This window comes from Falco peregrinus, chromosome 8 (genome assembly GCF_023634155.1).
Source record: "Falco peregrinus isolate bFalPer1 chromosome 8, bFalPer1.pri, whole genome shotgun sequence".
Lineage (NCBI taxonomy): Eukaryota > Metazoa > Chordata > Aves > Falconiformes > Falconidae > Falco > Falco peregrinus.
In genome coordinates, this window is record NC_073728.1 from 63,993,490 (window position 1) to 64,019,634 (window position 26,145).

The 26,145-nt window shown below is 50.4% G+C and overlaps 1 protein-coding gene and 2 long non-coding RNA genes across 3 annotated transcripts in view; 1 reads left to right on the forward strand and 2 right to left on the reverse strand.

The window, feature by feature from the left end:
• The window catches only part of LOC114013679 (uncharacterized), a 28,502-nt gene extending 26,350 nt beyond the window's left edge, over positions 1-2,152 (reverse strand). The window contains exon 1 of the long non-coding RNA XR_008748435.1: positions 2,031-2,152. This is a non-coding gene — a long non-coding RNA (uncharacterized LOC114013679). The remainder of the gene's footprint in view (positions 1-2,030) is intronic.
• On the forward strand, positions 3-5,303 carry LOC106112821 (uncharacterized). Its single transcript, XR_008748434.1, has 2 exons — positions 3-716; positions 2,019-5,303. It is a non-coding gene; the product is annotated as an uncharacterized LOC106112821 (long non-coding RNA).
• A 13,420-nt stretch (positions 5,304-18,723) lies between these two features.
• On the reverse strand, positions 18,724-25,621 carry IRF1 (interferon regulatory factor 1). The gene is made up of 10 exons (XM_055812685.1): positions 25,486-25,621; positions 24,272-24,363; positions 23,253-23,352; positions 22,873-23,049; positions 22,488-22,537; positions 22,227-22,362; positions 21,926-22,051; positions 21,043-21,086; positions 20,310-20,445; positions 18,724-19,860 (listed from the first exon to the last, which is right to left on the reverse strand). Exons 2-10 carry the CDS (start codon positions 24,356-24,358, stop codon positions 19,760-19,762), a joined length of 957 nt encoding a protein of 318 aa, XP_055668660.1. The 5' UTR covers positions 24,359-24,363; positions 25,486-25,621; the 3' UTR covers positions 18,724-19,759.
• Between the last annotated feature and the right edge of the window lie 524 nt (positions 25,622-26,145).

Sequence of the window (26,145 nt, forward strand, 5' to 3'; positions counted from 1 at the left end):
TCACTCAGCCTTTGCATTGCGGTGGGCAGCCGCCCTCGGCTGGGGTGCTGCCTGGGAGCTTCCAGCTTGGGTGGTGGGTTTGCATGTCGAAGCAGAGCCCTGCACACTGAGCTGTGCTCCATGAGAGGAAACAGCTTGCGGGAAAGGTAGGAACTGGAGAAATAAGTGATGCCTCGAAAAAGCTGCCGCAGGAGGAGACAAGCTGAGGAGGGAAGTTCCTGAGATGGAACTGCACCAAACCGCAGGAGCTGCTGTGCAGACGGGCGGTGGGGCACGGTGCTGTCAGGGGTGCTGCTCCTGGGGGCACTCAGGGTTTGGGAGGCACCAGCCGTGCCTTCATCTCTCACAGCTTGGCCCTCACTTTTATTTAAAAGCACGTCTGGGTGTTGCACCCTGTTAAGCTGTGTATCTGGGAGATTGTCAGCCAGAAGCTGGAGCTTATCCCTGTGCCAGAGCCATCTCTCTGCTCTTCATGGCACAGAGCTCCCATCTCTGTTCACACTTCTCATTATACACAATTTGCCTTAGTTTCATTGCTCAGGTAGCCATAAACTCCAGAGCTTCACACGGCTCCCCACTTTGTTCCTAGCCAGCAGCCAGCCCCGTGCCAGTCACTTCGCAATGCTCTGAGCCATCGCACAGGGCAAGGCGGTGGAAAGCCCAGCGTGCTCGGACACCGCCAGCTCCTCCTCGCTGCAAGCTGGATGGTGGGCAAGGTGTGTCCTGCCCAGGTGCTTAAACATTATCTCAGGTCATAGGGAAAGCGGATCTTATGCAGCTACAGCATTTTAAGAGGAATATGGGAAATTATTTTTCACAGTGAGCTGGGTAGGCTGGAATGTATAAACTTTTGGGCAGCAGAGACTATCAAGGACTTCTGCAGCTGTTGGTGGAGGACTCAAAAATAAATTTAGGTTCCCTGATCTAAGTTTTCATCTTCCAACTGGACTGCAAGGAGAGAATTTTTGTCTTGGAAATGACTTCAGGACATCAGCATTAGAAAAACACTGTTGTCCATCTCCACATTTTGCCATGGTGAAGCTTCCTGCAGGGCGGACCCTGCTGCCCACCTGTGCTGGTTTTGGCTGGGATAGAGTTAATTTTCTTCTTAGTAGCTTGTGAAACGCTGTGGTTTGGGTTTAGTATGAGAGTAATGTTGATAACACGCTGCTGGATTTGGTTGCTGCTGGGTAACATTTGTGCTAAGTCAAGGACTTTCCAGTTTCTCAGGTCTTGCCAGCTAGAGGGCTGGAGGGGCACGGGACTTTGCAGGGGACACAGCCAGGACAGCTGGCCCAAACTAGCCACAGGGATATCCATGCCAGAGGATGTCATGCTCAGGATATAACCTGCGGGGAGTTGGCTCGAGGCCCCGATCGCTGCTGGGGTCTGGCTGGGTATCAGCCAGTGGGTAGGGAGCATCACTTGGGGCTTTTCCCTTGGGGTTTTTTCCTCTCTCCTGTTTCCTTTCCATTACAGTTGTTGTGGTTATTTATTTCAATTATTAAATTGTTCTTCTCTCAATCCATGAGTTTTACTCTTCTTCTGGTTCTCCTCCCCATCCCAGGGATGAGGTACAGGGGAGCGAGTGTCTGGGTGGCACCGAGTTGCCAGCTGGGGTTAAACCATGACAGCGCCTCTCATGGGATAGTCTCTAGCATGAGGAAGATGACTGTGCTTCCCCCCTGCAAGGGAATATGGCCAGAATAAGGTTGTGAGACAGGAGGGTGGTTGGCAGGGTGTAGGCAGACCTGACAGCAGCTGCTTAAGTGATGGTGTTTGGAGAAAAGTTTTATAAAATACACCAAAAGTAACATGCTGTCAGCTGTCTTGATGCCAGTGTTGTAAAAACATGTATGTATACATATATATTTATGCTTATACACAACACTTGCAGGGAGAATGGGTATCAGCATGTGAAGAAATGAATATGCTTTGGCAAAGAAGGAATACCTTTTATCAGCAGATCTAGAAATACAGTAATAGCCAGGACATTAACAGTGTCGCTTTCCTTACAGCGCTTGCTGCACAGTTCATAGCCAGAGGAGGCATGGGATGAAGGCAAGGCTGGGAAACCTCTGCCCTTGGAAGCAGGGATGCGGATTCTCGTGGAGCAGCAGCTGATGGCCAGCACGCCCAGCAGCTCTGGCCAGTGGCTGGTGGCTGTCTGACGGGGGGACACCGCAGAGAAAAGCAGAAGAAAGGTGGTTGAGTTAGTCCTGTATCTGGATTCAGGTTCACAGCCATAGACTTTGCAACTGATAAAGATTAAGATCTAAATTTTGGCATTTCTCATGCATTCCGTAGCCAGAACACAGCCTGTGCCCGCTCTCCGTAAGAGCGGTAGGAATGCTGATGTGCCAGCTGTGTGGTTTTATGTCAGTTCCAGAGAAGTAGATTAATTTCCATGGAACCAGCCGACCGCCTTGGCACCCACTGTGTTGTGATGGGGATGAAAGACATTTTCTGCCTTACGTCGCCTTGCTGTCAGCGGTTTTAACCTCGCTCACACGTCCGTTACTGCTTGATTTATCTTCACTGACATTCAGACTCTGACCCTACTGAGACTATTATCAGACCGTCTCTGGATTTCAGTGGCCAAGTGCTCCAAAGTGGGGGCCCCCAGCAAGGGCTTCCCCTGCCTAACACAAAATAAAGACCAGCCTCTGCTGAACTAATTCATCCCACTTCAATCCCTCTCTTCAAGAGGTCCCTTTGCCCTCCTGGAACCACCTGGGTCATTAGAAATTGGCTTTTGAATGTACTGGAAATGTAGACTTTGTATTCCCACAGGCACATGGGGGTATGGTGGAATGCATGTGTGCACTCTATTTTAATAATCTAGCCTTTTGGGGTTGTCAGATTTTTTGCAGGAGGTTTGAAACAGGGACCAGTTATCTCACACCAGGCACTGGGTCCTCATTTAACTAACTGTGCAACTTGGTGTAGACTTCTTATCCTACAATACGGGACTAAATTAGACTAGACTATAGCCAGGTATTATTTATAAAGCATTTGGTAAGTAACATCTGCTGCACTGAAGATTAAATTAAGGATGTTAAAGAAGAGTTTAGAGAAAACAGGTTTTGAGGAGGAAAAAAATCTTTGTCGATACTTATTTTCATTTGGATTTCAAATTTAAATTTCCTCAAAGATGTTGGCAGGGTTAATTTCTCCTTTGTCCATGCAATATATTTGTTCATATATGCCATTATAAAGCTCCTTTCAAGCTGACTATTATACTGGAATACAGCAAAACCCAAATTTAAGATATGAAACTGGAGGAGACTGTATTTCATACTGCATAAAATGCACTTCTGGAATTTTCTGTTCTTCTTTTCTGCAGTATTGCAAATGCCTTTATAAAGTATCATGACTGATGAGCTAAAAAAAAAAAAAAAAAAAAAAAAAAAAGGGGGGAAAAAATAACACCAAACCTGTGGCTTTGGACATATTCACTTCAAGTTTGTGGTTGACATTTCCCAGGCTGCTTAGAGGTGAGCGTAAGTTCAGTCATCGCACTGCTGCTGCTTCACCAGTCTCTGCTGCTGTTTCTAAATGACTCCGATAAAATACTGTGAAAAGTGGATCTGTGGTAAATTGCATCATCCTCGTTATGTGTTTTAAGATGGTGACACACCACAGAACCTGTGTGCCTGGGTGACGGCCAGCCTCCCTGCACTCCTCCACCCCCGCAGCAGCCACCGGGCAGCCCAGGGTGGGTGCAAGCCCCCTGCGTTCCGCTGTGCTGTAACCGCACAGCCCTGCCGCTCCAGCCATGCTGGTCTCCTTTGCCGTGGAAATTCTGCATTAGCTAGTGGTCATGGAGACAGCAGCTTTCTCTGATGGAAGGTAAAGGGCTGCTCTGGGTGGAAGTCCCCAGCCACCGCATGTGCTCCCCAGCAGCTGCAAGTGTCCAGGTGCTCTGGACCCAGGAATCCTGGAGCAGCACTTCACTTTCTAACTGGCTCTCACTGTCCTGAACTGGGCAACCGCTCGTTAAACCCCTTTCCTTCCAAAATACAAAGAGCTTTCTCCTCCTTAATCTTTGAGAGGTTTTACTTTAACCTCATTAAACTTCATCGCCAAAACCCAAAGCAGATTGAGCAAAGCAGCTGATGGGTGTGAATGAGAGTTACAAGCTGACACTGAAGAAATGCAATAAAACAGCCTTTCCATACGCATCTTTAAACAACGTACATCGCCATCAGTTCCAATAGGAAGAAGTGGGGAGTCCCTGTTTGGCAGAATTCTTAGAAGTTAAACCAAGCCGAGCCTCTGGGTACAGGCCAGGCTGTTGTCTGCTGGCTCACTGCACGCGTTTTGTTGTTGTGGTGCTGGGAGATATTTATGTGGTTTATTTGTATATAAATATAAGAAAGCAGAAACATAAACCCTCCTGTGTACTTGGCTATTCTAAAATAAACCCACGAGACTACTTATTTTAAGGGAAGTAATGCAAATGCTATGACCATAGCGAGTGCCAGTGTCCCTGCTCACAGCCTGTCCCTGTGGGTACGAGTCGGGGGTTGCGTTATTCTGGGGGTGTCCTGTGATTCCCCATGTGCAAACCTGATACACACCCATATCCCAAAGCAACTCCTGGTGCTGTAGGTGTATGTTAGGTGCTTCAGCCCAGGAGCTGCGTTGCTGGGCAGGGGTTCAGGGCTAATTTGCACTGGCTCTTCTGTAATGCATCCTGGCACCTGCCTGCGTTTGGGCACCAGACTGCAGCATGTCTCCTGGACCCACAGTGCTCTTTGCACCTTGCTTCTATCATTACACGTTCATTTAGTAAACCAAAATAGTCCTTAGTACTAAGGACAAGCAGCAGATCCTTTTGGTTTTAGTGTTTTCTCCCCTGGGTAGAAAACTAGCCAAGCCTGCTAGCAGTAAGCCAGACTTTGCAGCTGAGAGATTCCCTAGTGCAGTCTTTGCGCAAGAGGGAAAACAATGTCTTGAATAAGAAGTTCCCCGTGAATCAGTCCCCATGTGGTGGTGTCTCTCCATTGGTACCCTGATACCCTTGGCAATGGAGCCTGGCTCACACCTCTCGCTTTGCCACCTGCTGTAAAGCAGGAGGGATCATGCGTGAAAGGGGGTGCCTGGATGTGAAACCAGCTGAGAAATATCCCGGCCACTTCTCTTTTCCCACCAGCAGATATTGCTTCAGTTCCCATTTCCCAATACTGCCTCGTTCATCGCCTTCAGGCCATTTTCACCAGCTGCTTGCCAAGGATTTCTGAACCTTAGACCAAGACATACTTGAGCTATTTTAAATTAAATCTTTGATATTCCTTTTGGATTTTGTCTTCGAATGGGCATCTGTCGTCCTTTCTACAAATTTTTCCCCTCTTTTATGACTACAAGCAATACAGGCTAGACTAAGATATTTACACCATGCTATCTGCAGGGCTGTGGCTACAAAAATAATCTCTGTCCTCCTCACGTCTTGCCTACACCCTCCTTTTCCCCACCCTTCCTTTTAGCTAGACCCTTCCGCCAGCTTTCTCTTTTATCAAGTGCCACTTCCCTGCCCTTTAAATATTAAAAGGACACCAACTTGTATCTCAAATACCCTGTAAAATTTGTGACTCTTAGGCCATTAGGAAATTGCTGGGATACTTGTAGTGAATCAGCCTGGAGTTGGCTGAGCAATACTTGCAGTCCTGCTCCGATCATCTCCTCGCTCCATTGCTGCTGCTGCGAGTTTGTGTCTTTTATCAGGGCTGGTCCCACCATGGTGCCCAGGGGCCTCATCAGGGCTGGTCCCACCACGGATGGTGCTGTCGTTCGGGGATCATAGGGCACAATGGTGTGGAGGGGGAGGAAAGTGATTCTTCTGATGGTGCAACACCCACCGGGGTCTGGGTGTGAATTTCTGCTCCTACAGTGCTCGGGTGTTCTCTGCCCCAGGCTGTCAGACCAAACATACCTCGTATCTGTAGAGACTATCACAGTCCAATGCTGATTTTGGCCAGGAGCCTCACTACTGCTTCAACATAAAAAAATCTGTAAGAGTTGGGTTGTTTCCAAGAGACCCTTCGTCAGGCACTACCCAAAAGGAGCAGCTTCAGCCCCAGACTGGGGGCTGGCAGCCCAGCTCTGCATCACTGAGCTGGTCCCTCTGCACCCTGGGCATCCCTGCGCCCCACTGCCAGCTACGGCTGTCACCAAAGCTCCCCCCGGAGACCCGCTCCTGCACCCCTGGGCTTTGTGCCTGATGGTAAACCAGGCAGGAAAGCAGCGGGAAAGATCCGGCTGGACACGGTGGGGGCTTGGGCCCCAGCTCCTGAGTGTGCTCAGCTGGCCCCGAGCAGCTGCCGGGGCTGCCGGATCGCCAGAACCCCCCAGCCCCCACCTTGCCGCTATGATTTTCAGAGCTGTAAGGAAAAGGAAATAGGAAGTAGAGCTGCTGTGATGCATTTCTGTACACCACTGGGTTCTGGTACAGCTCAAATGTGTTGCTCTTTACCTTGCAAGTATTTTTTGTTGCCATTTGCATCTGAATGCTGTAATCAGCAGGTGCAGCTCTTCACCCGAGCCACACCAGGTTTTCCTGGGGCACTTTGGCCAGGGGCATCTCTCCGTAGCTGCACCCAGCTGTCAGGGGTTTTGCAGTGATGTCATTTAGCAGAGTGAGGAGGGAAAGGAGCCAGTAGATTCATTTATCTGAAAGCAGGGCTGCCGGGGGAGCGTGGGCCAGCGCTGCAGAGCCTGGCCGGGGGTGCGCGGGGTCTGTCCCTGTGGTGACCTGGGCTGGCAGCCCGCATCACATCCACACCAAGTTCTGGGGCGTTTTTATTGCTTGTTACCTAAGGGTGCAAGTGGTTGAGGGGAAACTGGGAGCCAAGTCCTGATGGTGGGGCTGCACTGGTTTGCTCATATCTAGGGCTTGGAGAGGTGACCCCAAGCTAATTGAGTGGGACGCTGGGGTGGGAAGCAAGGGCGGGTAAACTACAGGGTCTGGGGCTTCATAACTCTTGATCTGGGGTTTCTAATGGCTGTTTCGGAAACATATCTAAGGAAATTTGCATCTTGTTATTTGAGCATGTGGCTTAAAACTGCTGCAGTCATTCTTGGGTTTAATCCCATTTTACCCTCAGAAGGTCAGTAAATACACGGTCACATCCCCGCAGTGGGTGCTGTGGGCATCGGGGGGCTGAAAGGCATCGCTGGGTGCCCTGGGCAGGGGGGGAGTGTTGGTGGAGCCCCCTGGACAGGTGTGTCTCTGGCACATTAAGATTGTTATGTTTTAAGGCAAATTGAAACTGTTTCTTTTTTGTTATTGTTTATTCGTAACAGAAGCCAAACTATTGGCTCTAGGTGTTCTTGTTTATTTTGGTTTGGTTTATTTCTTCTCAGTATTTCTGGTTCTTCCTCTCTCTCTCTTTCCCTGCACCTGTTCTTTGTTCCCACTGTACAGGAGCTTCTGTGTCTGTTTCTCCCATCCTCCTGTTGCGGTGCTGTGGATATGGGGCCAAGCCTGAGGGCGGGCAATGCCTGTCCCTGGGGCAATGGGAGCATCATGCAGAACTCCCAAGGCACCGAGTGCCTCTTTCTAACCCGTCTGTGCCAATTGCCCCTCTCTCCTATATACCTCAGTAAGAAATGAGGAACTGTCTACTGTGGCTTATTCTAGTAATAATGGGCATTGAAGGAGCCCTCAGAGAAGCTTCCCACATTGTATAGAGGGCAAGGCATCTCTTGTGCTTTAGTTTTTCTGTATCTAGATTACTTTGGGAGGTTTCCTGAAAAATTAAAAGCACTTGTGAGCACAGCTGCAATGCGACCAAAGCCCAGGGCAGGCGGACTTTGCAGAACTGTTGGCTGTGCTTCCCTCGGGGAATCTCAGGAGACACAAACAGGGGGGACCAGATGGACTTCTGCATCTTCCAGCAGCTGCAGCAGCAGCCTGTGAAGGTTATCCCCCCCCTTACAATTCAGTGAAAGCCTGTGGTATGGTATTTCTTGGTGCAGAGTGGTGGGGACTTGCTTGTTGATGGTCTGGCTTTCCTCAGATAGTAAGTTTACAGTCTTTTTTTTTTTTTTTTTTTTTGAGTTAAGGCAAATATTAAGCCAGCACTTCAGAACACCATAGCTAGTAGAAATGCCATGTAAAGTCTGATTGGGATTTGCCCCTGCTTTTGAAGCTGGTATAGATGGTTTCACCTGGGAGCTTTATGCTGTTGCACTTCTGTGCAGCAGAGAAACATCATATAAGTGAGGGAACGGCCACCGATACCTGTATTTCCATGGCTGTGAGGTGTGGAGGAACAGGAGACTTACTACCAGACCTTAGCTGAGACATAATGAAGACCTGGGAATAAAATAGCTCTTCTAAAAGCATGGTCTGGAAGCTAGCTGCTGATTAGAGATGATAAACAGATGGTAAATCAGTGCACGAAGCAGGAGAAAGCAATGAGCTTCTTGTGAGCTGCACCACCTGCAATGATCTGCTTGCTGTTGGAAGAACATAGCAGCATAGCCTTGCAGGATAATTCACATGGGAAGGGACCTTAGGAGGACTCTAGTCCAACCTCCTGCTCAAGCAAGGTCAGCCCAAGTTGCCTTGGGCTGTTTCCAGTCTTGGAAACCTCCCTGGGTGAGCTGTCCCACTGCTGGGCTGTGCTTGCAGGAACAAACAGCCCCTGGTACCCAGGCTGACCCTGTCACTCCAGTTTTTCCCTCTTGTCTCTGGTGCTCTTACCATGCACCCTGGGAGGAGCCCGGCTCCATTTTCTCAACAAGCCCCCCTACAGGAGGGTGCTATGAGCCCCCCCAAAGCCCCTCCTCCAGCAGAACAAGCCCCCCTTGCCCTCTCCTCTTGCAGCAAGGGCTCCATGCCCCTGGTTGTGCTGGTGGCTTCAAGCTTTTTGGACTTACTGCTCCAGTTTGCCAGTCTGTCTTCTACCATTGGGAACTCAAAAGTGGACATGGTATTGTAGATATGACCTACTGAGTGCTGCACGAAGGAGATAATCCTTTCCTTGGATCTACTGGGTATGCTTCTGTTTGTGCCTGTTGATGTGGAGGTCTGAATAGACAAGTCTGTGTGAAACGGAGACCCAGGCAGGAGGTGACCTGGTGCTCTGAGGTGAAGAGCAGAGCAGGGAAAGCGCTGAACTCGGGCAGGAATCATGGACACGCTGAGTTCAGTGTTCCCTCAACTGCAGCAGACTGGGATGGAACTGTACCCATGCCCTCCAGGCACAAACCCTCCCATGCTGATGACTGACACCAGCAATCAGCCTTTCCCCTGTGCTCCTCACAAGTGTTGTGAATGATGTTGGTGAAGCATATTTTTAAGTGGAGATATATATATATATATATATTTATAATGTGTTTTTTGCACAGGAGACCTCCCAGGAGCTCCACTGGGTAGGGGGTTATCATGCAAATCCAATGCTCCCCAAGCATGGAGCTCTGTCTCCTTGTCTTCACTGCAAGTGTAGTGGTGGCCCTGGGCAGCGCTGTCTGCTGGGCACTTGTTGGGTGTGGGCTCAGCGGGAAAATCAACGAGTGCCTGGAGGGGTAAGAGCAAAAATAAATGCTTATGCAGTGGTCAGCCTGCCAGACTCATGGGGTCATGAGTAATGGCCAAGTCACTTCACATCTCGCCAACTAGGTGAGGAAGGAACGGATAAATCCGTATTAGCTGTAGGGAAAAGAGGATACCCAAGGAAACAAGTTTTTGGTTTTTCAGGTACGGCCTTCCCTGGTGCCCTCAGGCACTTCTCACCATGCTCCTGCTGCAGCAGCATCAGACTGCACGCTCCAGTTAAGCATGCTGTAGAAACACTTTGCTAGAAAGTGGTTTAGGCTAAAGCTCTGCTGGCTCTACAAGCATTTTTACTGCCACCACCCCAAGCAAGATGGAGTTTTCAATTACAGACTCACAAACAGCCACACAGGACGCACCCTGATTTATGCATTAAATACCAGGAAAGGCTTAAGTTATGTTTGTCACTTAGCAGATGGTGACGGTTGCTCCAGCATATGAAATATTTCATGCCTGACACTTCAATTCAGGAAACAGTGGTTTGCTCAGCAGAGGTGCAGGAGGCAGCAAGTTGTTATCAAGTACAACATTAACCTTTCTCATCATTTTTTTCTCAATTTACTGAGTTTTTCCCAAGCAGAAAGCTGTATTGGGCTCTGTGCAGAGGGCAGTGGTGTAGCCCAGCCAGTACGTGTAGGCGGGGGGCACCCACAGCAGGGGATGTGTCCCTAGTGCCAAGCTCTTGAGTGTTTGGTTGGGTTTTTGACACGGTAGCAAGTTCGTTTTCCTGCAGGGCTGGGCTCACGTCCTGCAGACCTCAGTTGCTGAGGTTCCTGTTCCTCAGACACAAGGTGCCTGAGGTTTGCTGAACCACAGCGAGTTTGTTGTGAAACTATGCCACCAAAGTGGCTCCAGCTGCCCCTGCGTTGTTATTCTTTAAAGTAGGGTGAAGTCAATCCCTTCCAAGCCCTTGCCAAGCAGTCGGAAGGTAAGTGCAGGGCTGTGCTGAGCAGGTGCTGTGCCCATCCCATGGGTGGGACGGCACCAGCTGGTCTCCTGCACCATCCTCTTGACTTCAGGAGAGAGCTGTGGTAAGGACAACACCTGGGTCCTCTGTCTCACAGTCTGCCAGGTCCTACACTGAAAGCAAAAAGAAAAAAGCTGGCAAGGGTCTTCTCCTTGCCCTCACAAGGGCCATGTGAGAAGGTCACAGAAGTGATGGAGCAGCTCCTTCCCCCCAGGGGCCGTGGCGATGCTGGAGCACAGCCCCCCACTGCCTGCTGGCACAGCCGCCTCCACCGCTTCTGCGGCTGCCAATACCTGCTCGTGCCTAAAGCAGCCGGCACGGGTTCAGCAGAGCTGGTAACTCTGCAGAGCTGTGGAGCTGGGGCACTGCAGGTGAGCCGGGGCTCCCTGCAGGTGGCCTTCAGCCAGCCTCTTCAGGATGGCCAGGGATGCAAAATCCCTGCAGGAGCCAAGCAGTGAAAAGGAGCTGGTTGCTGGAAGTGGAGCATAGCCCACTCGTGCCTCTCCCTGGGGTGCAGAAGGGTGCTCGGCAGTTCCCAGGGCAGCAGGGAAACTCGTCTGCTGCAGCATGAGCCTCACAGTCCCCAAACCTGGCTTGGGCTGTAGGTTTTTCTTGTTCGTGGCAAGCACCTTCTCCAGGGCAGTTAGCTGGTTTCCCTGAAATGCAGAAATTTTGCCTTTACTTAGATCTGACTATAAAGCACCACACAATGTTTACGTGGCACAGCATCAGCGCTCCAGCCTCAGCACTGGGAAGAGTGGGGCATCGGCCATGGGGCGCCCTGTGCGGCTCCTGCGCCCCAGGCAGGGTCCTGCTGCTGTCCCTGCAAAAGGGCTGATGGCAGAGTCATTCCTGATCCGGGGGACACCTCCTTGAAGGGCCACGGGCTCAGCCAGGCTGTGCTTCTCCATGACAGGAGATGACACCCTGCCGTGGAATACAGAACGATGTTATTTCAAGGCTTCCTCATACCTATGTGCAGTTCAAGGGTTGTCCGCACTCCCTAACCCTTGGGTGCTGGCAGTACATACAGGTGCATGCACTGTAATCAAAGCACTCAGTGAGTTGCTTCTCTAAAGATGCTAATTATGCAGAATGTTTGCTCCCTGTTTATCACGAGTAAAATGCTGGAGGAAAGTGAGCTGGAATCTTTCCCCTGCTGATCTGTTCATCAAGAATGGGGATGAGGGGCTCAGACTGTGCTTCCACCAAAGCTCTTCATGCTTTTCCATGAGGAATTGCTATTTTAAGGGAGGAGAATTTTCCTGGAGGTAGGAATTATATTCATGCTTTGCCTTGGCTTTGCTGTCAGCACATGCACATGGCTTTTATGTGCCACTGCCCATCCCAGAGCCAAGGCACAGGAGGTGCTCAGCCGCAGCGACATCGGGTTCTGAACTGTGGGGACGAACCCAGCAGCAAATGGGATCCGGGAACTCAGGCCCAAAAATGAGTCAGTGTTGTGTATAGCTGGGAAAGGGTATAATCCAGGTAGGCCCAAGACTTTTAAAAATCATTGGGAAAAACTTCTGTTGCCTTTTATCTCTAAGGGAAGACAACAGTAAATCAGCTAGGAAAGGGCATGTCCAGTAATAGTGCCTTAATTAAACACACCACCAACCTGAAATTTGGTCAATCACAAGATATATAGGTCCAAGAACATTCCTATTCATTACAGTGGGTTTTTAAAATCCTTTTCCTCTTGTTGATGATTGCTTTCCTCTCCCTGCCTCATGGAGAAAAAGCCAGTCAATGAGACAGGCTGATCACCCGTGCATGGAAATTGCATGCAAGCTGTGCTGGTTTGGACCATTCCCCTTGGCTAATCTGGTAGTGTTTCGCACAGCAGCTAGGAAGCACATTTCTGATGTAGCCAGTTGTAAAACTTCTGCAGCTCTTGTGGTCCACGTAATATTCTGTAGGCAACATCAAAGATGTTTTTGGTATAGCTCAGATGCAGTTGATGGTTGCTGTGAGCTTGATGGATGTTATGCATTAGTAGATACAAACTACATGAGATTTTTTGATATCGTGCAGCTTGTGCTGGCACGCCGCCCGTGATGATACAGCCATCACGTGAACATTAGGCAAATGAAGTGCGGCTTTGCTGTGGAGCCAGCCTGTGTCAGGTGAGCTGGGACCTCACCGTAGGGTGGGGGCGGGAGGCATGTGGAGCTGCAGGGCAGAGCAAATGGTGGCGTGAATCACTCGCCCCAAGACAGGTTGCCCTGGTACATCCCTGGGAAAGTCTGTCCATGGGCTCCCAGAAGCGTGAAGCGCTGCACATGGAGCTGGAGGAAGCCCAGTGAGGCTTTTCCAAAGCTGATGGCAAAGGATTGCTCTGGGCAGGAATGGCAGCTGCTTAATTATTATTTCCGTGTGAAACGTATATGTGCTAACATGGTTCAATTGCTGATTTTAAATAGTGCTGCTGGTAATCTCTGCAAACTCCCTCCAGAATTTTTTAAAAACATCCTAAAATCCAGCCACAAGGCCGGGAACAGGCCAGCACAGTCCACGCTCAGCTCTCTGCTCCCTCCGCTTTCCTCAGTGATAAAGTTGGTGAAAACAAAGTTGTACCTGTCTGGACTTGGCTTCTCAATTAACAACTTCTGCCTGAAGACTGTTGGTGAAATCTTTATAGGACTCAGTTCATGACAGAACAAACTCAGTGAAACGTATTCTTGCAATGCAGATATTAAAACTGGGCATGTTCAGTGTTTATGCCTGTGGTTAGCCTGGGTCTGGTTATTTAATAGCCCTGCTGCAAATAGCTAATAGGCGTAATGCTTGTGCTGGATTCGTTTTGAATTAGGGCCAGCATCCTTACGCTGTTTTCTGTTCTTCATGCTCTGTGCTGTCACTGCTAAACCACCACATGCTTTGAAAGGAACAAGGACTTCCATCTATTTTCTGGTCGCCCAGAGCTCCTCAGACCATTTCCCCATTCTCCTTCTAATGAAACTGACCTTTTAACCACTCCCTTGCTTTTGTATTTTTAACCATTGGTCCATGCAAACAGAAAACAAAGTCCTTCCTTTTGCCAGTGGCTGGTGAGGCAGCCTGTTTCTGCTAAGGGAGTTGTGTAAAGCTGGTGAGGTTGAATTCCCCTGGAAGATCCCCAGAAGCTGCTGCACACATCTCCGCTTGCCTCAGCATTTCTGTGCTTTGATGCTGTGGCCACGTGCCCGCAGCATAGCATGTCGCGGCCGGGCAGTGGGGAACAATGCACAATAGGCAGGAGCGCCTGAAGTGCGACATTTCCTATACCAAAATAGGTCATGAGTTCATCTGCGACGGCTGAGCATCCTCCGTGCAGGCACCTACAGTCATTGTTCAGGATGCTCGTGGTGTCCAAGTAATGCATGTTGCTGCTGTTGTGACCCAGGATGCTGGGACCTGACCCTGGATGCTGTGTGTCAGGTAAGAGCCGCCAGCAACCTGATGTGCCACAAGCTCAGCCACCTCCTCCCCACTGGCTTTTGGTGGTTGAGGAGACATCAGTGAGGTGCAAGAGGTGGGTCTGCGCTGGGCAGACTGGCAGCACCTCACCCCTAATCCTTCCTGGCATCCCTGGCCTGTGGCAGCAGCTGCACCCAGCCGGGTACCAACTGTCTGGCTCTTCAAAGGCTTCACAGTGAAGTTTCTGTATGAATCATGAGCAAAACAAATGAGGTGGATCATCCTGAAGAGGATGAAGAGAGCACAACCAGCCTGGGTCTGCTGTCCTGTTTGCTGTGCAGATTGGATTCCTTATTCCTGGAAATCTCCTGATAACCATTGATCAAATGCCTATTCCATCCATGCATTTGTCCTGACTTCATTTATCAGCTTTATATATATAGCAGAAGGGATGACTAGCTGCCTCTACTCGTGCAGGGGCAGAGCCTGGTGACTTCTGGCACCTGGGTCCCAGCCCGCAGTGATTTTGTACAGGTGGGTGGTGAGATCTGCCCCCTTGCCCACTCCCTGGCCCTCATCATCTCACCCTGTGACTACAGACCCTCCTGGCTGCCCCCTGCTCCTCGTTGCTCCTGTCATGCTGTCTGTGACCTGGCATGGCTCTTTACCCGGGTCAGCCAGGCACTTAGCGGAGCCAGTATCCGATCGCTGGTGCCTGGCCACCCCACGTCCTTGGTACTGTGGTTTGAAGCCCCTGCTGGGCCAGCTGGTGACCAGTTACCTCCATCAGCGGGGTGAGCAGGTTCTCTAGGTTTTAGGTGATTTACAGCTTCTGCTGGCTTGGGTTCATGTCTGAGCATCCAGCTTGGTGGCAGTGCAAGCCATGCCCGTGTCTGAGCTCTGGAAAGGGCCATGGGAAGCTTTCCCCATCCCTTCCCAGCTGCTCCCTGGGGTGGCCACCTGCAGCCCAATGTGGCAGGGAGCCAAGCTGGCTGAATTTGCATCCTGACGTTATCAGAACAGGCAAGACCCAAGGTTAGAGGGGGATGACTTGGTGTGCAAGTAGCCTGAGCTACACGCACCATGGTGCCTGCACGAACACACTGGTGTTACCGCCTTGTTTCTTCCATGCATGGGAAGGCTGGGAAGGGACAGGTGTGAGTTTAACTGGGAGAGAAACATTGTAGGGGGTGGAAAAATGTGGAAAGAAGAGGAGCTCTGAAATGTGGTGCTGTGGTGGCTGAAGCACTTGGCGTAGAAGAACAGGCAACTCAGAATTTGTCCATGAAAACATGGCTTTCCAGTACTTTTAGAAAATCTTTTTCCCCTTCTAAGCTCTGAAAGGGACTTTTCTACAGGTAACACTTCTTCCCTTGGCCCTCCCAAGCCTTTGGGAGAGAAATTTCTGTCCTCCTTGTGTTGTGTGTGCAAACATGGGGGGAAAAGTGGACCCTTGGGGGAAAAGTGGACACTTGGGGGTCCGGAGAGGAGGAACGATCCAGCACAACAGCAGAGAAATAGTGTTTGAAGTCAAAGTCATTCAGTTGCTACCTAAGCTATAGTTTGCCTCTGCACCACAAACAAATATTCCACTATTTTTTGCAGTTATAACTTCATATCTTTGGTCTGAAGCATGCTATGCTTTACAGACATGATACTGTACATCCTATGACTGCCTGGAAATGTGCCCTATTATCAGGATTCAATGGCCATAGCAAATAAAGGTGAAACTAATCACAGCCTCTGCTGGTGGGCAAAGCTCACAGAAGGTGCAGGCACTCTGGGCAGCCAAGAGCAAAAGGCTCCTTTAGGCAGCTTGGTGCTGAGCTGCTCACAGGTTTCTCCTAATGAGTGAATAAATTGTAAGCAATGTGGTAAGTGGACCCCAGGGGAAGAAGTTATGTTCCCCTCTAATTATGGAAGGGCATTTTAACAATCTGTTTGGACAAAGATCAGGGGAAAAGCAACAACTCCTTATTTATAGTTCAAGGGTTTTCACTAGGAAAAGCTGCTGTGAACAGATGTGTGACATCCTTGCCTCTGCAGCTCTGAAAATCTCTATAGGCAAGGTCTTCTGCCACCTTGACGCAGGATGCTGCAGCAGCGAAATCTGTGCCTGAGCCGCTGTAGGGCTTTCCCAGGTTCCTGGCTGTGGGACTGTTTCTGAGGCTGTCGTTATTTTCAGGAGGGTTCATCCTGTTGACATCCTAAAGCTCTAAAACTAAGGAGAATTTTTTTGTTTGTTTCTAAATGGTTTCCAAGGTTTGCAAGTAAGCTGCAGCCAGCGATGGTTTAAGTATGGTGTAAGTGATGGAGAGCCTCTGCTCCAGCAGCCCTCCAAGCCCATGGCATAAGCTCCTGTGCATTTCCCAAAAGACCCTGATTGTACAACAACTCCTCTTTGTTTTCCACCGCGGAGAGGTGATCTCTTCTCATTTTTACAACAGCGGTATTGCCTATAGATCTATCTTGCTGTCATGTGAGGTTCATAGCACAAGAAAGCTGCTTGCTCTTCAAGCCCTTCCCATAAAAACTTACCTTTTATTGATTTGTCTGGGTTTGGCAGGGATGAGCTCTCCCCAGTGACCTGCTCCCCTGGTATGTAGCTGTGTGCATGTTAAAGGTGAAAACAGCTCTTACTCCAACATGGGAAAGCCAGCTGAAGTTTATTGGACTTACGAAGAGCTTAATTAGGATAGGCGAGTTTGGAAAAATTCAATGTCAAGGTTTTAAAACTGTTTTCATTGCATAGTCAATGCAGAAGGCTTATCCTAAAGAGCTCATGATGCTCCTTTGGGTACAAGCAGCCTGAAGGTCTCCTTGGTTTGCACTGGGAGAGGAAATGTCGCTTACACAAATCCCACCTGCTCTAGGGGTGATGGAGGAGTCTGAAACAACCATGAAAAAATGAGTCTGGCAGTTATTCAATCAATGAAGCGACTGGACAGATGAATTCCACCCTGTTGTGGGACTTCACCACTTCCCACTGGCAAAATATCTGGCATGCAGTCAGTTACACAGGTACTTTGGCAGGTGACAAAGGCAAGCGTCTCTTCTGTCCTGGTAAAAACACTCGGAGCGTGCCTATGGCCCCTGGGTGTGAGGCATTAGCTGCTGTTTTCTGTCCTCAGATGTTGGTCAGACCTTTTATGTGTGAAAATATAAGTGCTGGGTTTTTTGCATCTGAGCATAACTGTGAAAAACTTGCTTCTTTTAATGCATGAGTGGGCAAATTAATTTCTATTTTTAGCACTGTCTGCATCATAGAAAGTTTCCCTTCTCTCCCCCGCCCCCCTCCCCCTATGTGTAACAAACTGGCAGCGGTTCCTAAACAAAACCTGTTTCTTCTGGTTGTGTTGATGACACTGGGATGGCATCCCTTCCTGGGTGTGCAAAGGATGCTCAAGATCCAGCCGCCCCACACACTCTCCCTGGCAGTAGCTGCTGCTGCAGCTGCCTGGGCACAAACCTGATCTGGTGGGTGATCCCTTTGCTCGTGCACAGAATGTTCCTGGTCTAGGTCTGCACTGGGTAGTCGTGCGGGATTTTAGGTGAGTGTGATCCAAGGCAGCCATGGCCTTTGCTCCGGCAGCCCTGGTACCCAAAGGGTTCCCGGCTGGATGGATCCCTTCCCGGGAGGTGGACCAGATATGCTGTGGGGGGACAGCAAGGTCGTCACCCTGCAGGCTGCTGCCCACACAGAGCCAGGATGAGGCCGTAGGGAGCTGCTCTTTGCCTGGTCCCACCTGGAGGGTGCTGCCTGCTCCGGGCTGCCCCAGAGATAGGGCCAGTTAATGACTAACAGGCGCTGCAGTCGCCCTGCCCAGCCTCTCCCTCCCTGCTGCCTGCCCACCTTGCTGTACCATCGCCAAGGCTTTTAGCTCTGCCTCACTGGAGACCCACCACTTACTGTGGTGGTTGTAGCACTTGTTTTTCCCCTCTTCCTTTGGTAAACCCCACATCTGTCCCTGCGTGTCTGCAGGTTGCGTCGCAGCAGAGCCCGTGCCAAAGGCGGTAGGAAATGTTCGCTTTGTTCCAGCCCTTTGGGTTGGGTTTTCCTCTCCCACAGCCTGATGTTTATTCTCCGCGGGCCGCCCTCGCTCTTGCTCGGTGAATGAAGTTATTCCCCAAAGGCCATGGCCTCACAGCCCTGCTCAGCACGGGGGTTTTCCAGGCAGTGTCAGATGCTGGTGGCTGCAGCTGGAGACACATTGCATCAGCCACACTTGCCTCTTATCTCCCACCCCAGACGATGCTCTAACATGTCAGACCTTTCCAGCCTAAAATTATTGGCAAATGAGTAAAATAGCAGGGGAAAACCAGCTTGCTTTCCCCTTGCCTTCTGAATTGTGCCTGTGCATTTGTTTGGGTTTTTTTGTAAACCTGGGTTATTTAGCCAGGTCTTCACTGCAGATTGGCTTATTGCAGAAGCTGGCAGCATTGGTGACAGGGACATCCACAGCAGGGGCTTGGTCCATAGCGCTTTTTTTAATAGCATAGCCTCTAACCCTGCTCCGAGGTAGGTCTGACTTGCAGATGATGGCAGATACAAACCAGCTCCCCTGCACGTGCACAAGACCTGGGCTTCCCTTCCCAAAACAAGCAGGATTCCACCCACAGCTGCACTGGGAAGAGGGGAGGAGTGGAAAACAGGAGTAAACTACTAAATTCCCTATGCTTTCATGACTCATGAAAAACCCCCTGCAACCATCTCTGTCAACAGCATGTGTCTGGGTTTTTTCAAGGAATTTGGAGTGCATTCTCTGAGTTCTCCCACAAGATAAAGTAAACATCATATATAAAACATTTTTATTAAAACAAATATACATGACTTTATATACAAAAATAAAATGTACATGAAAATAGTCTATTACAGCTTAGTGATTTGGTTCCTATGTGTTACACACAAACTAGAACCTTCCATTCTGCACTCTCCTGCAGGTGCAGGTCCGGGGTGAGTCTGCAGGGTGTTACCGCTTGCTGCATACAGTACTGTGGGTGTCCCAGCAGAGTGCGAGAAGGGATCTCGGAAAGGCATGGTATAAATAAAGAGCTCTGCCCCATCAGTGCAAAAATTGTTTCATGCAGCAGCTCTTCAACTATTATGTGGAAATAGATATGGCGTGTCTATGAGCAGATAACATCCTATGAGTAGACCTGGGTAATGTGGAAGCAAAGCCTAAACTGAATTTTCACATTTTATTGGTCTAATTATTTACAGTTTAAAGTTGAAAGATCTGAAAGGTGAACTATGCAATGGAGTAAATCAAAGAAGACAGTGCCAATTAGTGCAATTTTTCTTAAGTGTAATGACAGTCATTAAGCTCACTGTCACCAGTGTTGCACAGGTAAGCAGCAACTGAAACTAACAGGTAAGAGGCTCTCCTAGCAGCATCTCTCCTAAGCACTCCATGAGTAAAGTGCTCATCACATCTCACACGGGGAGGATGGTAACCTCTTCCCCAGGCCTCCAGCACAGCGGGGTACCATTTGGCAGCACCCTACCAGGTCAGACCCCATGGCACGTTGGCAACCTTCCCAGCAAAAAAGCTTCAGCTCCCAAGTGATGACAAGGTGCACACTGTGGCTGAGCATCTTCACTGCCAAGAGTCCTGCTAGTGAGATTGGATTCTTTTTTTTTTTTTCTTTTTTTTTTTTTTTTTAATTTATAATGGCGTTTTTCTTGCTAACCTTTTCAGGCCTAAAAGTTAAACGGAATATAAAAGCTACTTTCTTTGCTCAGTCAGTAACAAACAACCTCTTCCATCTCTTCAGGCTTGTCAGAGTTTCTACCCAAGAGCAGTTCGTGGTGGGAAGAAGCCAGGGGTTTACAAGCCACAAGGAATGACCTGCATGGTAGGTCTCACTGTGTCCAGCCAGGAGAAGTCTAGGCAGCTTTTCTGGTCGAAGAACCTGACCTCCAGCTCTCCTAGACAAAATAAAAAAGGATGAGTACTGAAGCACACCTGGTAAAAGCAAAATTGTGTGTGTGTATATCAAAACTTGAAAGTTTCCTCAGATGTGAGTAAACACCTTAGACTAAATACTCCAAACACTCTCTATCAAACCATCCCATTTAAGCTATTCCTAGTGGAAATTCTTCAGTTACACTGCAAGGAGTTCCTGAAAGCTGACATGACTTGCAGGCGTGTAACTGTAAAACAAGTCTCTAGTATTCTTAGTGGAGGCATTTTTTGGCTTTTCCTCTTTATCAAAAATTCCTTGCAGCCTTCCGACAGGCTACTTGGAAATCTCAGAGCACAGGGATGTGTGAATCCCTCCATTGGCTTTGCTCCCTCCCATCAGTGTGTTGCATGAAACCTCTTGCCCGTGCTCTCCTGTGGCCATGGCTGCCGGTGATAGCAGAGGCAGTGGTACCTGAGGTTGTGTCGATCTCCCCGTCCTGCTCCTTGTAGTTGTAAGTGCTGCACATGGTCTGCGTGCCCGGCTCGTTGGTGAGGAAGCCTTTCCCCCCAACACTGGTGGCACGCCAGTCTTGGGCTGGTTCAAACAGCTGCAAGAGAATAAGGGGATGGTAAAAAGTGCTCCTGCTCTCTGTGGGTGCAATGTTCTATTCCTTTCCCTTAATCACAAGACAGGCAAGCAAAAATGACCAAATTATACCTTCTCAGGCTAAGTTATATAAAACTAATTTTATTCCCAGAATTAAAAAAAAAAGTTAATGCAAAACAGGAAGGGCTGGAAGACCTCCAGTGATGAATCCCCCCATCTTATCAGCGGGATGAGCATGACATGTCTGGAAACGCAGATTAAGTGCCATATGTGCCAGAGGGATGGGCCAAATAAAGTCTAGAAAACCTTTGCAGACTCTGATATAGCAACCTCTACTTCTAGTAGTACTCAACAGCTTTCTCTGACTTTCACATGAAGAGTAAATATTTCCAGGGATGTGTCTTCTCCAGTACATGTTTGCAAAGGAGCCTTCTTTTTGTATTTAATTTTTCAGGCTTCCTCATTAAATAAGGGCCCTGTATTACTTAAGCGTATGTTCAGCTCATATAGGACTGGATCAGATAGCTGCTTCCCTTCCTCTCTTGGTGCAAACAGCAACTTTGGCCAATTTTATTCTGACCAGAAGGATTGGTTTTACCTTAAAAATGTCCGAGTTCATTTCTTCTTCATCTTCATCTGTGACTGTTTTGTAAGCATATTAAAAAAAAAAAAAAAAAAGAAGAAAACATAGATGTCAACTTTTCACATGTTAGCTCTTGAGCTTCTGCTTCTCCACCACACAACCCACTTCATGTTCTCTTGTCACACAACAGCCCTACCCCTTACTTCCCCCTCCCCGGGGATGACACTGAGGAGAGGCTCGAGGGTCTGAGCTCCTTCCCCGTGGCTCTGCAGCCCTTCATCCCAGATGCTCTGCAGCCCCCACGTGTTGGGGTGTGCGGCGCAGGCAGCTCCGATGCCTCCCCAGGACTCAGCGGAGCAGAGCCCGCTTGGTATGCAGGAGGAAGGTATTTGCACCCTAAGTGAAGAACCACTTTGCTATATCTATGCTGATTATTTTTCTTCCCCACTGGAAGCATGGTTACCTGCACTGACACTACTGTACCCAACTCTGTCCTGCTTCTGGCATTGCCTCCTTCCAGCTGCCTCGGGAAGCCCCAGTCCCACCCTCCCAGCTCAGAAATCTCCCCTCTTCTTTACAGACCGACCTGTCTGTGCCATCAGGTGGAGCCTGCAGGACAAAGCCTGCCCCTTTTCCCATGTGTGCAAAGCAAATGGCATTTCAGAGCCTTTCACCCATGAGTAACTACTGCAGGTGGCACCTGCCAGGTCTTCCTTTCTGTCACCTGGCCAGTTTGGTGGCTCCAGGCACCCTCATCCACCAGGTGGAGGCTGGTATTTCTACAAAACAGCTCTTGCTTTTTCTCATGTCCCAGACACTCCTCCTTCCCGCTGTCTTGCCTCCAACCTGCCCCCAGCAGACTTATAAAAGATCAGGGTAGGAAAACAGAAATAGCCACCTTCTGAGGACGAAGGCAGGGGGGACACCTGGAGCTGGTAGAGGTCGTTGGTGCTGTCAGCCATGCTGATTTCCATCGGTGGCCTCCAGTCAGTCAGGGAGCCGCTCACCTCGCACGAGGAGAGGTCTGTGGGATGCACCAGGAGTTGGCACTTACAGGAGAGACACAACCACCTCTATTTCCTCCCTGCCCACCTGACGGCATGGCCCCGAGAGTCATCTTTGTCTTTTTGGTGCAGAAACTGTGGGTTTAGCACAAACGACACTTTCCACCCTGCTCAGAGCTAAAAACTGAGTCTCACCTAAGGTGATGGCCGTGCTCTCCACCTCCACTTCCTGCCCCACGTAGTCCTGAACGGTGTAGCCACTGTGGTCATCTGGCAGAGGAGTGTTGGTTAGTCTTTCTGTCGACTCCTCCGTCTTCATGTCTTCATACAACTACAAAAATAAGAGCAGTGCATGAAAGGCTCGTCAAAGAATACACAGATTCCCATACGAGAAAAAATTAAGCATGAAAACCACCAAAACCTCTAGCTTCTTCAGCTGCCTCTACAGACACATACCTTTCTCTTGCTCCTGTTTCTTGCTTCTTTTGAAGACTTCGACTTCCTTTCTGTTAAATAAAAAGATGAATGTGAGAAAGAGCTGCGTGGCTGACATTTCAGGCGAGCATGAGCTCTTGCAGCTTTGAGCCCTGCTCAGCAAGCTCTGCTACTGCTGTCAGCAGCATCCTGACAATGCCTTTAGGCGCATTTAAAGACTTTGGGATAAAACCAGACCATTTCTACAAACTGTTACCGATGGCAGTAACCAGCTATTAACTCCAGCAGCACCGGTGCTACCAACAGGTCTGTTACACCCCCGCCTATGCGGAACAGGAAATTTAGGTGGTGCTGAAGCACAGCAGTGGCAGCTGCATAAGCCCAGCTGGGGTGCTGAGGGGCTTACCTTTCTTCTGATCCTTTGTCAAGGGCGGCAGCATCCTGTAAACCCTGACAGCACTGGAGCCTTTGTTGATGCTTTTATCCTTCACTTCTTCAATGTCAGGCAGTGAATTCATAGCACAGCGGAAGTTTGCCTTCCAGGTTTTCGGATCAGGGTCTTTCTCACCTACTTTATACCTTCCTATAAATAAGAGATGGGGTGAGTATTTATAGACTTTTCAGTGTTAACTTCTTCCCCCTAAAAAAATAACACCTTACTCTTCTATTTTCTCTGACATCTATACTAGTAGTTAATATAACTACCTGAGGTGTAAGTCAAGACAAAACAAAATGCCTTGCTTGAGATATGCAGATGAGCGATGGGAATGTGACACTGGCACACACCTGTATGAATGGCCCAGCTCCGGAAAAGGCAGGCGTCTTTCTCCATGTCCCAGCCATGCTTAGCTGCATGCTTCCATGGGATTTGAAACATCATCTTATCCTGAAGTTAAACCAACAGAGATTTGAATTAAAATAGAAGCACCACATGCCAGTTTAGAACGACAGATTTAATCAAAGAATTCTCAGTAGCAGCTCAGAAATTTTATAAACCCCCCTGCTCTATATCTTAATTAAACATCCGTTGTTCCATCTATTCTGTTCCAGGCATTTAAGGCTTTTTATGATTTCTGAAACTGGGGAAAAAACCCAACAACACATGTGGTACAGTACAGTTAGAAGTAAGCAATATTGTCAATTTTATCCCAGAATCGTTTAAATACATTGCATCTAATCATTAGTATGTCAGGAACTATGGCCTATTTTCTAGGCATGCTTTGGTAGAGAATCCCTTTTTTAAAGCTGCCCATAAGATCCTACAAGAATCCCGAGAAAAGCATGTCCTAGCTTAAATATCACCTTGGGATGGATATGGAAACTTCAGAGAAAGAGACCTGGGTCAGTAAGCCTACTGATCTGACCCGGTGCTACAGGTACAGGGCATTGCCTTCCAGAACAAAAAATACAGTGCTGCTTTCAGGCCAAAACATAAAACTGGAAGCAACTGGGAGTGTAGCAGTAGCCACTGAACTGGGACAAGAGGTGACTTGGCTCAAGTGGGCAGCAGGAGTTAAAAGAGAACTTGGAGTTTTCTTCGTTCTCCCTCAAGTTCAGATTGCTTTTATTGTAATTTAGCATTTTTCCCAGGAAAAAAAAATTGAACTCCTGCATTGTGTACCAACCAGAGCTACTTTTCTGAAATCAAAAATATTTGTTTTTTAAACATAATGCCTGCAAGTTTTCTCCATGTTCTTCCTTCCTTTCTGATCTTGACTCACATTTACCATCATCTAAGAACGAGGATGGTTAATGACACAGAAGTAACAGTAATAATAATGATGATCATAATAAACAACCCTCACCTTGTTAATCCATATCAGTCCTGGTATTTGATTGGAATTAATCTGCATTTCCAACCAGGGCCTCATGCGCATTCTTGACACTGGCATGTTGTCTATGAAAGAAATAATAGGTCAGCAAAACCACTCATCACTTTTCCTCATTCTGCAATGTCACACCCCCCCGTTACCCTCTGTACTGCCAGCACTGCCTGTAATGCTAGCAATGCAACTAACTACTTCTCTAGATTCATAACTCTTTTTATTTCAGTAACTTCCACCTGCTTGAGCAGGGCGGTGCATCCCACTCTGCCTGGTGAGCCCCGAAAACTCCAGTTTGGAATTCTGGCAAAGGGACTGATGGCGGGAGCTCGGCCCCCGCTGCCAGGGGTCGGGGCAGCCCGGCCCCCCGGGGAGCCCCCCGCCCGCCCCGGGGCCGGTTGCCCAGGAGGGGATTCGGTGGAACCGGCGGGGACCGCTGCGGGACCCCCCGGCCGCGGCGGCAGGGAGGCTCTACCGGCACGGCCGGCTCTTAGAAGTTTATTATTGATAAAATTGGGCGCGGGGGAAGCCGGCCCTGCCGGGGGCCCGACTAGCCGCGCAGCCGGCCCCAGCAAACCGCGCCCGGTGCTGCCGCCGCACAGAGGGAGCGGGGCGGCGCGGCGCTCCCAGCCCTTCCTCTGCACAAATAATTTCCTGTTTGCGGTGGTTTTTCAAGGCAGCCCCAGATTTCCCAAACAATACTGTTCCAGCTTGCACCACCAACGCGCGCGGCGGCAGGACAAGGGCCCACAGCGTGCCCGCCCCGGGGAGGGCGGCCCGGGATGCCCCCCGGGGCTCGGGCCCCGCGGCTCGGCGCTGGCACAAGCTCAACAGCGAGAGCGAAGCCTCCGGCTGAGCCCGCCGAGTGGCAGCCGCGCCCGGCCGTGCCCGGCCCCGCGGGTGCGGGACGCCATCCCGCCCCCGTCCGTCTCCTGCCGTCGGCTGGGTAAGGGGCCGCGGCCGCCGCCCGCCGGAGGGATGCCCAGTGCCCACCCGACGGCCACCGGCGCCCGCCAACCGCCTCCGCACGACAGATGCCGGTGCTGCCCCCTCTTGCCAAGCAGAGCCGAGCCGAGCCGTGCCGTACCGTACCCTTGGGACCGCTCCCGCGGACCCTGCGGGGAGCCTTCTCCCGGAGACCCGGGGCTGTGCAAAGCGCGGGTAGGGGGCGAGCGACGGGACGTACGGCGACCCACCTGGCTGTGCCGTGTAGTGCCGAGCCGTGCAAGCCTGTGCAGCGATGCGGTAAGCCGAGCCGAGCCGTCCGCGCCCGCTGCCCGCCGACCGGCCTCTGCCGCCCGCGGGGCGCGCCCTCGGGTATAACGCGGCGGCGCCCGGGATTCCCCGCCGCCCCGGGCCCGGCTGCGTCTCCACCAATCAGCCCCGCCGCAGGGGGCGGCCGCGCCTCCCATTGGCCGCCGCCGCCAGCATCACTTCGGGGAAATCACGCTGTTGTAGCACCAGCGGCGCGGGGGGAGCACCGCCCCCCGCCGCGCGCCCCGCCCCGCCCCGCCCGCCCCGCCGCCGTCCAGCGCGGGTGTGCGCCAGGCCCCGCCGCTCGGCACGGGGGGGCTCAGCCCGGCCCCACCGGCCCTCGCCGCACATCCCAGCCTGGCCCCGTGCCTCCCCCGAGGGATCCGGCCCCTGTCCCCCGCCGAGAGATCCGGCCCTCGTCCCACTGAGCGATCCAGTCACTGTCCCATGGAAGGATCCAGCCCCTGCCCCCCCGCAACGGATCCAGCTCCTGTCCCTCCCGAGGAATCCAGTTCCCGTCCCACTGAGGGACCAGCCCCTGTCCTCCCCAATGGATCCAGTCCCTGTCTAATGTAGGGATCCTGCTCCCGTCCCACTGAGGG

Bases quoted from the DNA above. Each gene is read 5' to 3' on its own strand.
- IRF1 (XM_055812685.1), bottom strand. From the start codon at position 24,358: ATGCCAGTGTCAAGAATGCGCATGAGGCCCTGGTTGGAAATGCAGATT. The intron at 22,052-22,226 runs GTGAGACTCAGT...TGCATCCCACAG, and splicing joins GAGCACGGCCATCACCTTAG to ACCTCTCCTCGTGCGAGGTG. The intron at 20,446-21,042 runs GTAAAACCAATC...ATTCTCTTGCAG, and splicing joins TGAACTCGGACATTTTTAAG to CTGTTTGAACCAGCCCAAGA.